The sequence below is a fragment of the Cyprinus carpio genome, chromosome A17, assembly GCF_018340385.1.
Source record: "Cyprinus carpio isolate SPL01 chromosome A17, ASM1834038v1, whole genome shotgun sequence".
NCBI classification, from domain to species: domain Eukaryota; kingdom Metazoa; phylum Chordata; class Actinopteri; order Cypriniformes; family Cyprinidae; genus Cyprinus; species Cyprinus carpio.
In genome coordinates, this window is record NC_056588.1 from 2,914,825 (window position 1) to 2,930,478 (window position 15,654).

The 15,654-nt window shown below is 35.3% G+C and overlaps 1 protein-coding gene across 2 annotated transcripts in view; it reads right to left on the bottom strand.

Annotated features, from left to right (window-relative positions):
- Nucleotides 1-15,654, bottom strand: part of sash1b (SAM and SH3 domain containing 1b) — an 84,500-nt gene that overhangs the window by 19,883 nt on the left and 48,963 nt on the right. The window contains exon 1 of one of the 2 annotated variants that reach the window (XM_042773532.1): nt 7,137-7,348. The exons of the other annotated variant lie outside the window; for it this stretch is intronic. Coding sequence (XP_042629466.1) covers nt 7,137-7,271 — 135 coding nt within the window. The 5' untranslated portion in view covers nt 7,272-7,348. Of the gene's footprint in view, nt 1-7,136; nt 7,349-15,654 lie in introns of those variants that run through there. 2 annotated transcript variants of the gene reach the window in all.

Sequence of the window (15,654 nt, forward strand, 5' to 3'; positions counted from 1 at the left end):
ATCATAATAAAGATCAATAATGAAAAAAAAAATACAACAACAATAAAATTTTTATTTAAAATTAAAAAATAGAATTTAGTTATATAGAATTATTGAATAAATTATTTATATAAATTAAAATTTTTTCAAATATATTTTTTATGTATTAAAATTTTATAGAAAAACTGTCTGGTGTGCTCAAATCCCCACAAATTTCTTGATCAGTGTTTGTTTCATTATCCATAGTCAAAGTTATAATATACTGCTCTAAATATAAAACTGAGATTTAAAGGCACAACCTCACAGACAGCGAGAAGGACAGCAAGAGCCAAATGCTCTTCATCCTGTCTTCAGATTGTAAAACATAACTGAAATATACAGCAGTCAATGAAACGGATTAAAAACAGAACAGAGCTGAGAAATGAGAATAACTTGTTGAGTCCTTTTAGAAAAGCTTTTAATATTGTCCTGTATGAGCGCAGAAGCCCCTGAACGATTCCGGGATCCCTGCAGTCGGAGTCTGAGCGCACCTGTGCGTTGATGGCTGATGTTCACAGACACTGAGCAGCTTATTGAGGGTGATTAATATTCACAGACTGAGCTGCGCTGTGCTGGAGGAAGTGACACTTCCAAAGACTGACTTGGCTCAGATTTACACACATCAATGAGCCTCAGAGAAGGACATTCAACAGCCAGACAGCCTCGGAAGACATCAACAAGGAGATTCATTATAAAAACAAACACAACAACCAAAATAAGACGAGCATGAGATGAGTTTAACTGATAAATAGGTCTATATGTTATGTATGAAGACGTTAATTATCACTGCTTGCAGCATCAGTATTATTATCGTTCGAATAATGAGTTATTTGACAAACGGCTTACAGTAGCTTTATTCATGCAGTTTGTTGTTTGTTGAAAAGATGTATGCAGTTACTGCTCTACGTGACCAGATTTTTGATTTTCACTTGATTTTAACCACTTTGCATTACCCTAACAACATCATAGTAACCACTTAGAGCACCCTAGCAACCACATAGCAATGCACTATTAAGGACTCTGAACACCTTAAGCAATGTGCTAAAAACCACTTAGATCACCTTAGCAACTGCTTAGGTAACCATCCACAACATCCTGGCAACATCGTTGGCAAACACTTGGATTTTATTATCAGTGATATACCATTATAGATTTTATTAATATTTTGAATTAGTTTTTTATTTCCATATTTTCTGTTATTATTATTATTATTATTATTTGGGGAAGTCGTGGCCTAGTGGTTAGAGAGTTTGACTCCTAACCCTAAGGTTGTGGGTTCGAGTCTCAGGCCGACAATACCACGACTGAGGTGCCCTTGAGCAAGGCACTGAACCCCCAACTGCTCCCCGGGCACCGCAGCATAAATGATACCCACTGCTCCGTGTGTGTGTTCACAGTGTGTGTGTTCACTGCTGTGTGTATGAACTGTGGATGGGTTAAATGCAGAGCACGAATTCTGAGTATGGGTCACCATACTTGGTCTTTATGTCACGTCACTTTCACTTTCACTTATTTATTTAATGTCACTTAATTAGTAGTTTTGTTGTATGTTTTTGTCATTTTCATTAGTTTTTTTGTTGTTGTTGTTGTTAAATATGTCTGTATACTTATTGAGATTTATTTCATTTTTAGTTTTAGTTATTGTAGTACTTCAAGTTTAAATAAAATGAAAATTAGAAACTTTGCCTTGGCAACTAGCTGAAATAAAATACATTTTTAAATATTGTATTTTAGCTGACGTTTATTTTATAAAATTGGATCCTCTGGAGTGAATGGGTGCCGTCATGTTTATAAGAAACAAATCCATTAATTAAGACATTTGAACTAATCCGTAATAACACTTCCTCCACTAAAAAGTCCATCTCCTGTTGTCATCAAAATCCATCAACATATTTGTTTAGAACTGTTTTTGCATGTAGATAGTGCTTGATCTGTGCAGAAAAAGATGACGTTTTAATGGGGAAAAATATTATGGATACAGGACTCATATTTGAAGTTAAAACCATCTTAATGATGGATTTGTTTCTTACAAACATGCAGCTTTTCAGTTCACAAGACGTTACTTGTTGGACTGGAGTGGTGTGGATTACTTGTGGATTATTGTGACGTTTTTATTAGCTGTTTGGACTCTCATCCTGACGGCACCCATTCACTTGCAGAGTAAAAAAACAAAACAAAAAAAAAATCTTCACATTCTGGAGAAACATTCATTTAAACAATGTAAAAATCTAGTGAAAAGGAAAATGTGCATTTACTGGATGGTAAGAACTTGCTAAACATAAACAAGCCCCCTAAGAAACATGTCTAATAAAGTCAAGTGAACCTTGAACTAGCCTAATTTCACAATGCTTCATTAATACTAATTAGTCAGCTAGTCAGTTTTGAAAATATGACACACATATCTAGTGTGTTCAGCACTGTTCAGATGGTTTAACACACTCATTCGGCTCAGTTGCAGTCATACTGGGGTGTATTTCTGTATTCTCACAGACACAATCTAAAAGTAGAGTGACCACTGTGAAACTCTGACCCACGGCTTGTATTTCTTTTCCCACAGTCCTCAGGAAATGTATGAAAAAACATGGGAGATCTCTTTTCAAATAATCAGGCATGTCTTGGGTTAAAAAGCTAAACTGCAGTTTGCTAAAAATGGCTCAAATGCTTTAAGAAAATGCTGTAATTTAATATCGACGAATGCAGAGAAGATCTGAGGCACAAAATAGATTGTTATACTCGTGAGATGATCTGAGACGCTTCCTTCATCTAGCTCAAAACATGCGCATTCCTCCAGTGCGAGAGGCACAGGGGTCTCGTGCTCTCTGTGACTAGCTCGACTGTCCTCGAAGACAGAAGCATTCATTTGTTAAGTGACATGCCCTCCAGTCAATGCTGCGCGAAATCTGGCCACTTTTCATCAGTTAAGAAAGCCAGCGATGCTGAAGAGAAAAGGCTGATCTGAGCTGCCAGACACAGCCAGCCTGTGATAAACACTTTATTATGGTCCAATCACATGATCTGCCTGCTGTCTCTTGTGTGCAGCCCTTTCATTGCAAGCAAAGAGCAATTTTCAAGCCATTAAAAAGAGCTATGAAGTATTCATGCACAAAAGCCGCATGAATTAATCGTAACAGCATATGTATCATGCATGGAAATCAATTCTAAACTGTCAGAGAGAACTCTCACAAAGCTTATGATCATGTCCAGGTCACATTTCAGCCCCAAATTAAAAACGTGTCAAATAAATAAATAAATATTTATTTCTAATTTTATTTATTTAGATTATTTAATGTATTTATTTTATATTTCGTTTTATATACTGTATTTATATATAAATAAAATTATATACATTGTATATATTATATATATATAATATATATATATAGTATTTATATATATATATATATATATATATATATATAATTATGTATTATGTACAAATTAAATGTATAATAGTAAATTTAAATAAATATAAAATAAATATAAATTAGAAATAAATATAAATCATTTACATTTATTTAATAAAATAAAATTTGACATTTTTATATAATCCACTATTAAGAACTTATGTTAATCATCAAGAAATTAATTCCTTGCACATACATAAATGCAAATCTGAACATAAAATCACTGGCTAGTGCAATTAGCACAATCAAACCTCTACATATGATTCAGAATGCAGTGGCACTACTGGTCTTCAACAAGCCCAAAGGAGTCCATGTTACACCTCTCTTTATCTCCTTGCACTGGCTACCAGTTGTGGCTCGCATCAAGTTCAAGACATTGATGCTTGCATATAGAACAGCCACAGGCTCAGCACCCGCCTACTTCCACTCACTACTACGAATCTACATCCCCTCCAGAAGTCTGAGATTCGCCAATGAGCGACGCCTCATGGTACCATCACAGAGAGGCTCAAAATCACTTTCCAGAACATTCTCGTTCGCCGTTCCTGGCTGGTGGAATGATCTTTCCACCCCTATCCGGAATGCAGAATCCCTGACAATTTTCAAACAACAGCTAAAAAAAACTTATCTCTTATGAAGCTACTTTATTTCATCATCATTAAAAAAAAAAAATTGTCTTTCTCTTTATTTATTCCTTCCTCTTTCCTTCTCTGTTTCTATCGCTTTGGATCAAAGCATCTGCATAAAATGACTGCTTTGGATAAAAGCGTCTGCAGAATGACTAAATGTAAATGTAAATTAATGCATTCAAACCTTACATCAAACATCTCAACCCACCACCGGGACATGAGCATGACATTTTAGTTAACGGGGTTTTAAATGAGGTACAATGTCACACCACTCTGAACAAAATGAGAGTGTGTGAGCGGCTCGAGGGTCTCAGCATGTGTCGGGATGACGGTCCCGGCTGAGCAGCAGCTCATTTATCTTCTCCTCTCTGTGGAGCCGGTCAAACAGGAGTCGACTGCACCTCCTCATTAACCAGGGACCCTGTGCTTGATGAATGGGATGACGGGGAATATCACATCAGCCATAATGGCTCTAATTCCCCGGGTTATCTGACTGCAGGACTGTAAGAGTAGCCCAGGGTCAAGCCACATTCACCTCAATTAGTTTTCAACAGCTCCTGGGAGATGATATCTCTGAGGGGAATGTGGCTGTCGCATTAATTACATTTCATACGAACCCGCTGCCAACCTCAGACTTCAGCTACACGAGGACGGCTATTTTAAGGCAAGGCAACCCAGGTGAATAGGGTAAAAAATGTAACTAACAGATATCACCATACAGTACTTTCCCAGATGACTGATAAAATTAACAACTGCAAAAATGTTTTGAATTACAAGTTTTCTGAAATGCTATGTTTAAATATGCAAATAATGCTTTATCGAATCAAATATGCACTTATTTATAAATATTTTCAGAACAAAAATGTGAAGACTGGATAATGTTCAGTGGATATTGTTGATTATAGCTGTCAACAGTGAAAAAAAAAATACATTTTCATAATGTTTTTATGAATAAATGTTGAATAAAATCAAGTGAATGATACATAATTAAAGCTCTTTGTAAAAACCTTCAGAATACAAGAATAAAACTGTAACTGTATTTGTTGCAAGTGCTGCTGAAGCAGAGAAAAAAAACTCATTTTGACAAAAACAGTCTATAAAGTATTGTAAATGGAATCTATATTTCAGTTAATTTAATAGTTTAAATGCAATAAAATAAACACTTAAAGGTGTATTTTGGATGTCTTCTTTTCCATTATAGTCTGAAGCAACATGCTATGAAGAGTCAAATAACCCAAAATCTAGTGCCTGAAAAAAATGTTTTGTCTGAAGCACAAGGGATTACATTCAAGGTTTCTAAACTGGATTTTTAATCTAAACTGGACTATTGCCATCACAATGATACACTAGGACATTACCGTTTCTTATTTATACTTATTTTGTCCTGGTTTATGAACAAATGAGGAAAGAATTCCACAGACGCACACAGAAGTCATATCTACAGACCAGAATTTCACATAGACTTAAATGTGGACTTTCAGTGAGAAACTAGACCTTAGCAACCACAAAGAACACCCCAGCAACCACATAGCAACGCCTGGGTACTATTCAGAACAACCAAGCTTGGCAGCAACTTTTGCAAGTATGATTTTCTTTAAGAAAATGTTCAAAATCTATCTGCAAATGTTCCTGTCACAAATTCTTAGTTAAAGCGCACTCTCTTCCTCTGATTCATTGTGAAGGAAACCAGAGATCCTGATATACACGACAGGGTCTCGTCACCAAATATCAACTTACAGTAAGTGCTTAAACACATCAGTACCTACATCTGCACACACACATGCTCCATAAAGCAGGCGGGACACGTTCTGGCACCAGGAAACAGGAAATGACACAAGCAGGATACATTTCAGCTGCATCACTGTCATTGGTTGGCCCAAGCACAAACGTCTTAAAGGTTTATAAACGATGACTATGTTCTCCAGCTGGAGACCTTTGCGAGCGTGTGAGGAATTCTTGGTTTGCTCTTGCTCTGCCTGTGGGATCTGTGAACGTGCTGAAACGTATAAACCAGAGAGCTTCTTTAATCAAGTACATATGCTCTGATCTGTTTCTGTATGTTTCTCAGCCACTTCCTGTCTTTAGTTCAACACACAACCTTCATTTCATCATGTTAAAGCACATTATTCATCTACTCCTTCGAAGTTGTGCTTATCATTATCATAGCAAATTCTAAAACGCGCACAAATACATGAAATAAAGGCAGCGCAACAAATACATTATATAGTTTTTTTTTAATCAAATGAAGGAAAGGATGAAGAATTTTTTTTATTCCTATACTTAATTTCATCATGTTCAAACAGACAATTCAGAAAGTTTGTCATGAGTGAAATTAACAAACAAAGTGTTGACTTTGTTTTAATCAAGTGAAGGATTTGTATTTTTAGTATTTTTTTTTTTTGTTTTGTGATCTTGTCTTACAAGGTCAGTGGCCAAACTTTCTTTTTGTTGTGAGCTAGAACAACCGAATGAATGACATCTACTAAATCATAATCAAAGCCAGACAAGCTTGAACTTCCAGATTAAACAGAGCAGAACGGGGCTAGTTGTCACACGGGATGCTCTCAGAAAGTCTATAGGTTTTTTTTTTTAACATGTCAAGATGGGCAAAGTTGTCTTATATTTTAAATGTCATAAATGTGTCGGTGCTGAAGATAAACAGACGCAAGAAGGAAAAGATCTTTGAAAAATATTCAGTATCCAAAGAAAAAAGACCAATGGGAATTAAGTATCCAACTACATGTGAGAAAGAAGACCAATAGGAATTCTGTATGCATATACTGAACATTCTAATGCAAGTTAATAGGAGGTTTTCAAACTTTTATTTTAAATCCCCCACCCCCACACACACATAATATAAAGCTGAAATGATCCATAAAATAATCCATAAATACCATTAATTACAGAAGTTTAACAATGTTAAAGATTTAAAACAAACTAACCTGAAAGTTTGAGCAGCATCAATGAAGAGATCTTAAAAAGCATCGACAACACATTCCTATTCACACATTCAGTTCTGTTAACAGCAATCATGACAGTTCCACTGGAGAACAAAGCCAAAGCCCTACTGAAAAGTCACACTCACCACTGTTTTAGAGTCTAACATGCGGCTCCTCAGTCCTGAACATGCATGTCTGAAGCTCTGCTTGACTGCTGAAACTTTCCCCGGACACTCAGAGAACAAAACATGCTGCTCTGACGGAGGACTGACCCCACACATCCATCACACAGCGGCCAGCAAGCGGAGAGAGAAAATGACATGAAATATACTGCAGGGTGGAGCTCTCTCTCTCTCTCTCTCTCCAGCTGTGGGACAGTCAGAGCACATACTGCCACCACAGTTGAATAAACTCCCTCCTATGTGCTTTTAAAACTGGCCTCTGTGAGGCTGATGGGGCAGAAGCAGATAAGATTACTCTGACAAAAGCTCAAAAGACCTATCTTATTATCAGCATGGGTAAAAAGATACATCCCATATGCTGCTGACGGGAGGAAATCTAATTAAGGAGGGGACAGAAAAACACTTTTTTCTGTGTGCACTTAAACAGATGAATGACAGCCCCCCCCCATATTTAGAATAAAATTAAGCCTATATTTAGGTCCATTAAGAATTTTTTTTTTTTGTAATGGAATAACAACTTTTCATTCTTAAGAACATATTTCATTCAATATTCTAATTACTATAAAAGTATGCAGTATACTGTATATAAAAAGACACAATATAATTTAACCTAATAAAATATAGAGCATAATATGATTTTTACTCCTTTTTTTCTTTTTGATTAGCAAGGAAAATATGACTTGCATAATAATAATAATAATTTATATATATATATATAAAATGGAGTATGGCTTGCATAACATATCATAACAACATAACTGAATAAAAAGAAAAAACATGACTTGCATAATATAATAATAAAATATTAATCTTCTTTATGCAAAATAATTTCCTGTTTCTTTTTAATTTGAGAGCAAAATATGATGTATAATAACATATTATAACATGATATATTAACTACTACTAATTGTTTGGTGAACAACTTAAGCTCACAAAGACTCATCAACAGAACTCATCTGAACAAACAGAGCTGTACACACCAGCAGATGGCAGCAGACAGCAAGACTTTCATGTCGCTGTGAATCAGAAGAGGTTTGACTGCTGGACTGAGATCAATGTTCAGCTTATAACCTCTGAAAACCAATACAAAAACCACTAATGCCATAGTACATATTCACAGTACCAGAACCAATCATGTGCCTCATTGATTAAATGTGTGCTGTTACTTTAGAAGCAATTTCACCTGGTGAACAATTAAGTATGAAGTAGGAACCATCCTATAGACTTAAAATGAAAGAGTGAATATTCGTATTAACAGTATTCAAAGCTAATCTTGAAATAATTTAGTGAAGTAAAACTCACATGGACTGTGCATAAACACCAACATTGTCAAATGGCTGCAGTGATGCCTTTCAGTAATTATAATGAGAGTGATCTAGTTTTGTTGTAACATGCCGTTGTCTCTCAAACACAGCACTACTGATCTGTGAGAGGAAGTGGCTGTGAGTCTGTTTGTGGTTCTGGACATCATTAGATCAGTGGCAGATGGCCGGTCGGGGATCTGCATCACGTCTGTGTGTATTTGTGGACGGACGGGCACATGCCAGAGGGCACAGCGATAGCAGTGCCAGTGCCAGGAAGGGCATTTTTGCGCACCAGTGCACCGGCAGAGAAACTGAGCCTGTCCGTCCGCGCCTCTTCTCTGGATTTCACATCTCACTGGCTGTCTGAACTCACTCTATACTGCACTCTACACAACTAAGAGGCCACATCTGAAATAAATACACTTCTGATTTTCCATGTTCACTAGTCAGACCATTTGTGGAAATTAAGCTGCAAAAACAGGTCGTTCAGAAATCACCACGAGCAAATGCTCGGAAACCTGAGGAATGACAGTGTAAACTATGTCTATATATATGGAGGTTAGCCAGTTCGCATATACATAAAAATAGGCTTTTTTCTTTTTAATTTGAGAATAAAATTGTATTTGTATAATATAATATAATATAATATAATATAATAATAATATAATAATATATAATATAATATAATATAATAATATAATATAATATAATATAATATAATAAATAATATAATAATTATTGACTTTTTCAAATTGAAATCTTATTTATGGAAAATTTGTATATAATATAATATAATATATATAATATAATATAATATAATATAATATAATATAATATAATATAATATAATATAATATAATATAATATAATATAATATAATATAATAATCAAATGAGCTGAATTGATGGGTTTTTGTTAAATGTGAGCCAAAATCATCACAATTAAAAGAACCAAAGACTTAAACTACTTCAGTCTGTGTGCATTGAATTTATTTAATACACAAGTTTCAAAATTTGAGTTGAATTACTGAAATGAACTTTTCCATGATATTCTTATTTATTGAGATGCACCTGTATGTATATATTTACAGCTTTTTTGGCACAAGAAACCTCGTCTAACATTGTAAGTGGAGAATCCAAGAATCTGACCCCTTTAGTGAGAGTTGCAGAATCACACAGCTCTCGCAACAGAGTTATTCACATGGGCTTGACTTTCTGTTTGTTGTTTGTTCCATCCAGTCAAGCGAGAACACATGTGACTCATGCCCATAACAGCTATCACTCAAAATCTAGTGTAATGCTTCCAGACACTGGATATCTTGCTCTCTTGTTGGTCATGTTGTGTGATTGTGAACTCAGCATGACCCTCTGTGTCTGAATAGCCAAAAGCACATCCAACGGGTTGTAGCTGTGCACAGAAAATTCATTCAGCTTATTTAGTTTAGCATTACGTGGCTTTAATTCTGCCCTCTTAAAAAATCAAGGCTGATTCAGAGGTTTGCCAGATGTTTTGACGTTCTAGCATCTCACACAATTATACCAATCAACATTTCTGTGCTAATTACATCCACTAATTATAATTTATGAACCCATTTTGTGAATGCACTGCATTTTACGAATGCATCTTCATGTTTTGTTGTTGCTGATTATGGTTTTAAGCAAATCACTCACCATATAAATATCAGCAATACAGCATCGGCACCTCATTTTACTTTCATAATGTGACACATTTAAAACAGGATATTGAGTAGTGATTACCTATAAACATTAAAAGAATAGTTCACCCAAAAATTAAAATTAGCTGAAAATATACTCAGGCCATCCAAGATGTAGATGAGTTTGTTTCTTTATGGGAACAGATTTGGAGAAATTTAGCATTACATCACCAGTGGATCCTCTGCAGTGAATGGGTGCCGTCAGAATGAGAGTCACAGCTGATAAAAACATCACAATAACCCACAAGTAATCCACACCACTCCAGTCCATCAGTTAATGTCTTGTGAAGCGAACTGCTGCATGTTTGAAGGAAACAATTCCATCATTAAGGCATTTCAAATTTAATAGGTTGTGTGTTTGTAAGATTTAGAGTCCACAATCCATAATGAAAAAAGTCCATCTCCTGTTGTCATCGCACATCAAAGCCCACCAACATATTTATAAAGAGCTGTTTTGGCTTGTCAATGGTGCTTGATCTGTACATATTTCTCTCCTGATTCAGAAGAGATGACTTTTCCACTGAAGGAAGCAATATTATGAATAGATGACTCATATTCTTTTAGCCAAAAGCAATGGTTTGAAGTTAAAAATGTCTTAATAAGAAAACATTTGTTTCTTACAAACACTCAGCTTTTTTTTTTATTGTGATGTTTTTATCAGCTGTTTGGACTCTCATTCTGATGGCACCCATTCACTGCAGAGCATCAATTGGTGAGCAAGTGATGGAATGAGATTTCTCTAAATCTATTCCCATAAAGAAACAAACTCATCTTGGACATCATGGATGGCCCGAGGATGAGTACAATTTCAGCAAATATTCAGTTTTGGGTGAACTGTTAAATAATAATAGCATCAGAAACTTACATAAAAAAAAAAAAAAATCACATTGACATTAATAGTGACAAATGAAAGAAGCATGACACTCCCAGCGGATAGAGATCTTGTACAGTTTATAAACTGTAAATAAGCCGAGCTCTGTGTTTAAGACACTGCATCTGTTTTGACCGTGACGACCTCCCGGACAGCAGGGTGGTGTCTGTGTGGCCCGTCTAACGAGGACAGACAGCTAAGTGAATTTTGACAGGTCTCTGGAGACACAGGGTTAAACAGACGTGCCTCTTTGTAGCCAGCTGTCAGTCACCCATGTGCTTCTGTCACATGATAAACCCAAACGCTGACACACGCTGCCAAACAATCTCCTATAATACTATGCTTGTGTTTACATATGGAATTAAATCCCTTAAATATAATGCAGCTCAAACCTGAAAACAATATGAATATCTTGGAGCAATATCAAGACAGGCTGCTACGCAGATAAACAACATGAAACTAAATTTATACTAGAGGTTGCCAGGGTATCGCTATGTAATTGCTAAGGTGTTCCGAGTGGAATTTACTTTTACTTTGCAGTTGCTACAGTTTTCAGAATGTTTATGTGGTTTCTAGGGTTTCAGAATGTTTATGTGGTTTCTAGGGTTTCAGAATGTTTATGTGGTTTCTAGGGTTTTCAGAATGTTTACGCCGTTTCTAGGGTTTTTCAGAATGTTCATGTGGTTCAACTGTGCAGTTGCTGTGGTATTCAGAGGGACTTTCACAGTAATTATGCAGTTGCTAAGGTGTTCTAAATGGTTTGCACTGTATGTGGTTGCTAGGGTGTTCAATGTGTTTTTTATTTTTTACTGTAACTGTGGTCTCTAGGATGCCCTGACTGCTTTGCACTATATCTGGTTACTAAGGGGTTCAAATGTTTTGGACTGTAACTATGGGGTTGCTATAGTGTCCTGAGTAATTTTACTGTAGGGACTTTTACCATAACTATGCAGTTGCTAGGGTGTTCTAAATGGTTCAAAAGCAACTGCATAGTTACAGTAAAAGTCCCTACAGTAAAATTACTCAGGCTTGGGTGTTTTCTTTTTGTTTTGTTTTTTTACTGTAATTCTTGCTATGGCATTCAGATTATTTTTATGGTCTTAAGAGCATTTTTGCTCTACAACTGTGGTTGCTATTGTGTTCAGATTATTTTTACTGTAACTATTTGGTTGCTATCATTTTCAGAGTGTTTTTTTACTGTAACTATGCAGCTGCTATGGGGTTCTGAGTGTTTTACTGTTACTGTGTAGCTGCTATGGTCTTCAGAGTGCTTTTGTACTGAAACAACCATAAATATATAATGGCTGATATTATATATTTTCATAATTATGCCTAGCATTTTCCCACATCACTGGATTCAGTCACTATGACATCACAAATGTCACAAATCCTTGTACAGGCAGACAAAATCAGAATATCACAGTTCATCTGCCTCATCTTGCAAAAAGAGTTTTCCCCCAGAAAACAGACCACATACAGTATATTTATATACTGTAACCTCAGGATCGTGTTTATTTCAAAGGAGCCGGCATTATACTATTGATGAGTAATGTGGAATTCCCATGGACACAGTCTGTGATCCACCACAAATCAGTCTGCAGGGAAAATTTCTAAGCGTGTTATCACCTCAAAAAAAAAAAAAAAAAAAAAAAAAAAAAAAAAAAAAAAAACTTCATGCTCTCACCTGCTGTAAAGTCAATAAACTGACCCAGTCACAATGACCTCACTTCTCAGTGACTGACCCACATACAGAAAGCCAAGCTCCACCACAGAAGAATGACCTGAAGACATCTGTACCATAACAAATCCTACTGGTGACATTACCTTGACCTAAAGCGTCTGTTATGAAAGAGTGAGTATAAATCCAGTATATCTAGTATTAATCTCATCTGACAAACTTCAGCAGATCAAAGTGGATTTAAAAGAGGAATTTCTTTTAAAATAACATGAACATGAGTCTGTTTTAGATCCTTGCACTTGACTTCGGAATCATATATTACACAACGGCAAAATGAGAATTAAATTATTAGCCACATGCAAAGTGACCACATTTGGTTTTTGACTATTGAAAAATGTTGAAATTCAACAATTCACAAACAGAGCAGCATTGCCATCCCCATATCTCTGGGGGTGAATACAAGAAAAATGTATTAAGAACAAGAATACCTCTTGAGTTACAAGCATGCAAATTTTGGAAAAGAGAATATTTATGGCAGACAGATATGTTCAATGCAATTGTTTTGATAGAGGAAAACAAGATACATTTCTAATTTCAATATTATGACATTCCTCTTTGAAAGTAAAAAGTATCATCTGTATGGAAAGTGACCCACATTTTGTTTTTGCCCACTAAAAATTTGCACAATTGAACAATTTACTCATGGAGCCAAACTGAAATCCTTATATCTCTGGGACTGAACCATATAGGGCCTTAAAAATGAAGATAGCAAAAGGACAATTTGTTAAGAATTAGAATCTAAAAGGACTTAAGATATATGTAATACCTCTTGAGTTACAGGCATGCAAACTTCAGAAAAACACAAGATTGTTTTTTCCCATGGTCACCATTGGCATACAATGCAACAAAGATTGCTAAATTCAACAGATTTTACTAATAGACCTACCAATCTCAGCATAATGATGCTGCCATCTTTCTGAAGTAATTTTTACAACCCTGTAATCTGGCTCCATATCTCAGGTGAAAATTGTCATTTTGACCCTCATCTACAATATAGTGGATTACTCAATAAATACAGTATACATCAATGGCATCTAATATTCTGGTTTTTCTTCATTAATGCATTTCTTTCACCAGAAAAAAAAGAAATCAAAATCAAAATTTCTGGTTGCACTGGCATGGAATTTCCCCAACCCCAAAGAAAATAAGTGAAGAATGAAAAGACACGGATCACCGTGAACATTTCAGTTCCACATGACTGCAATCTCATTTCAGCTTCACCTCCACCTACAACTGCAAAACATCACTGTTTCTTCCTAAAAGAGGACCCTTGTAGTTCTCATCTAGTACTGAACATAGGACTATTGCGCTGGGATGTCTGTTTCTCTTTCTGGTGGCGTATCCTCTTGTCTTCAGCTCTGAATCAGCGCTGATTTCTCTCTGCCATCTGATCGTTGATGTTTCTCTGGGCTCGTCTTTTCCAGCACACTGCCTCTGACACCTTGATGTTGCACTAAGATATGTTCTAGGGAACGGGTTTACTGGTTACATAACGTCCAGCACATCACCTATTCACATTATAGCAGATTCATCACCGACCCCCAAATTCCTGACAACCTGTAGATTTTTCCATAACCATCCTAGTGTCCAGATGCATCTGAACATTAACTTAAGAATACAAAATTATTATAAATTATATATATATATCATAAAATTAAACCTGCTATATATGTGTGTGTATATTATAAATATTTACTTTAGTATTTTTTATATATTTAAGCATATTTTATATATATATATATATATATATATATATATATATATATATATATATATATATATATATAAAATATGCTTAAATATATAAAAAATACTAAAGCAAATATTTAAAATATACATATATACATATACATATACATATACAAATATACATATATAAATGTGCTAAAATAAATCAAAAATATTTCTACATATTATAGATTAAAAAAAATATATATTTCCAAATCACTTATACTTGCTAAATGACTTTATTATGAGTATATGTACACACCCACACACACGTATAAAATGTGCTATAATGTACGCATATATAAATATATAACATATCTAGATCACTTATATAAAGTGAAGAATGACTAGATCTACAGGGAATTGACTGAATGGTCAAAAGTGACAAGATTCCCAAGGCAAACATTTTTTTACTTTATAATACATCACATACAGTGATGAATTGTGCACAACAAGATAATGAACACGCATGAAGAAAGTAAATAGGGTCCATTTTGATTTCATGTTGCATTTCTTATAGTATATGAAATTCTGACTTTGAAAGCACATATCTCTTTTGGATGATTATGTTAATTAAAAACAAAACAATTAAGCGTCTTTTGTCTTCAGAAATCATGTACTTTAGACATTAGACAGACGAGAGAAGCAGCATCACATGCAATGATGAAGGAGTGAAAGCTGTGCTGCTGGCATTCAATACGCATCATGAATCATGAACTAGATTGATTTTTCAGTCGATGCATCCAGCCCTTCCCCTCCCTCCCCATGTGGCCAATTTAAGGTTGGTTGCCCAAGTGTCAGGTTTTCACTGCTTTCTGCCCCGTCAATAAGAACTGATTCAGCTCAGAGTCTGAGTCTCCATCAACACAAGAGCCCGTCTCCCCTCACCCGCCACGATCCTCAAAACATGCTGACACAGAAAACCCCAAACATTCAATAGCACAAGCACACTGAGAAGAATATACAATCTAATATTATCTCTAAAAGAAAATATTTCAGGACTGCATCATGTCAAGAGTAATCTGAGAAGCGGCATGAGACATGAACAAAGACATGATCAAATCATCTTAAAGGGTTAGTTCACCCAAAAATAAAAATTAGCCCATAAATTACTCACCCTTGAGTCA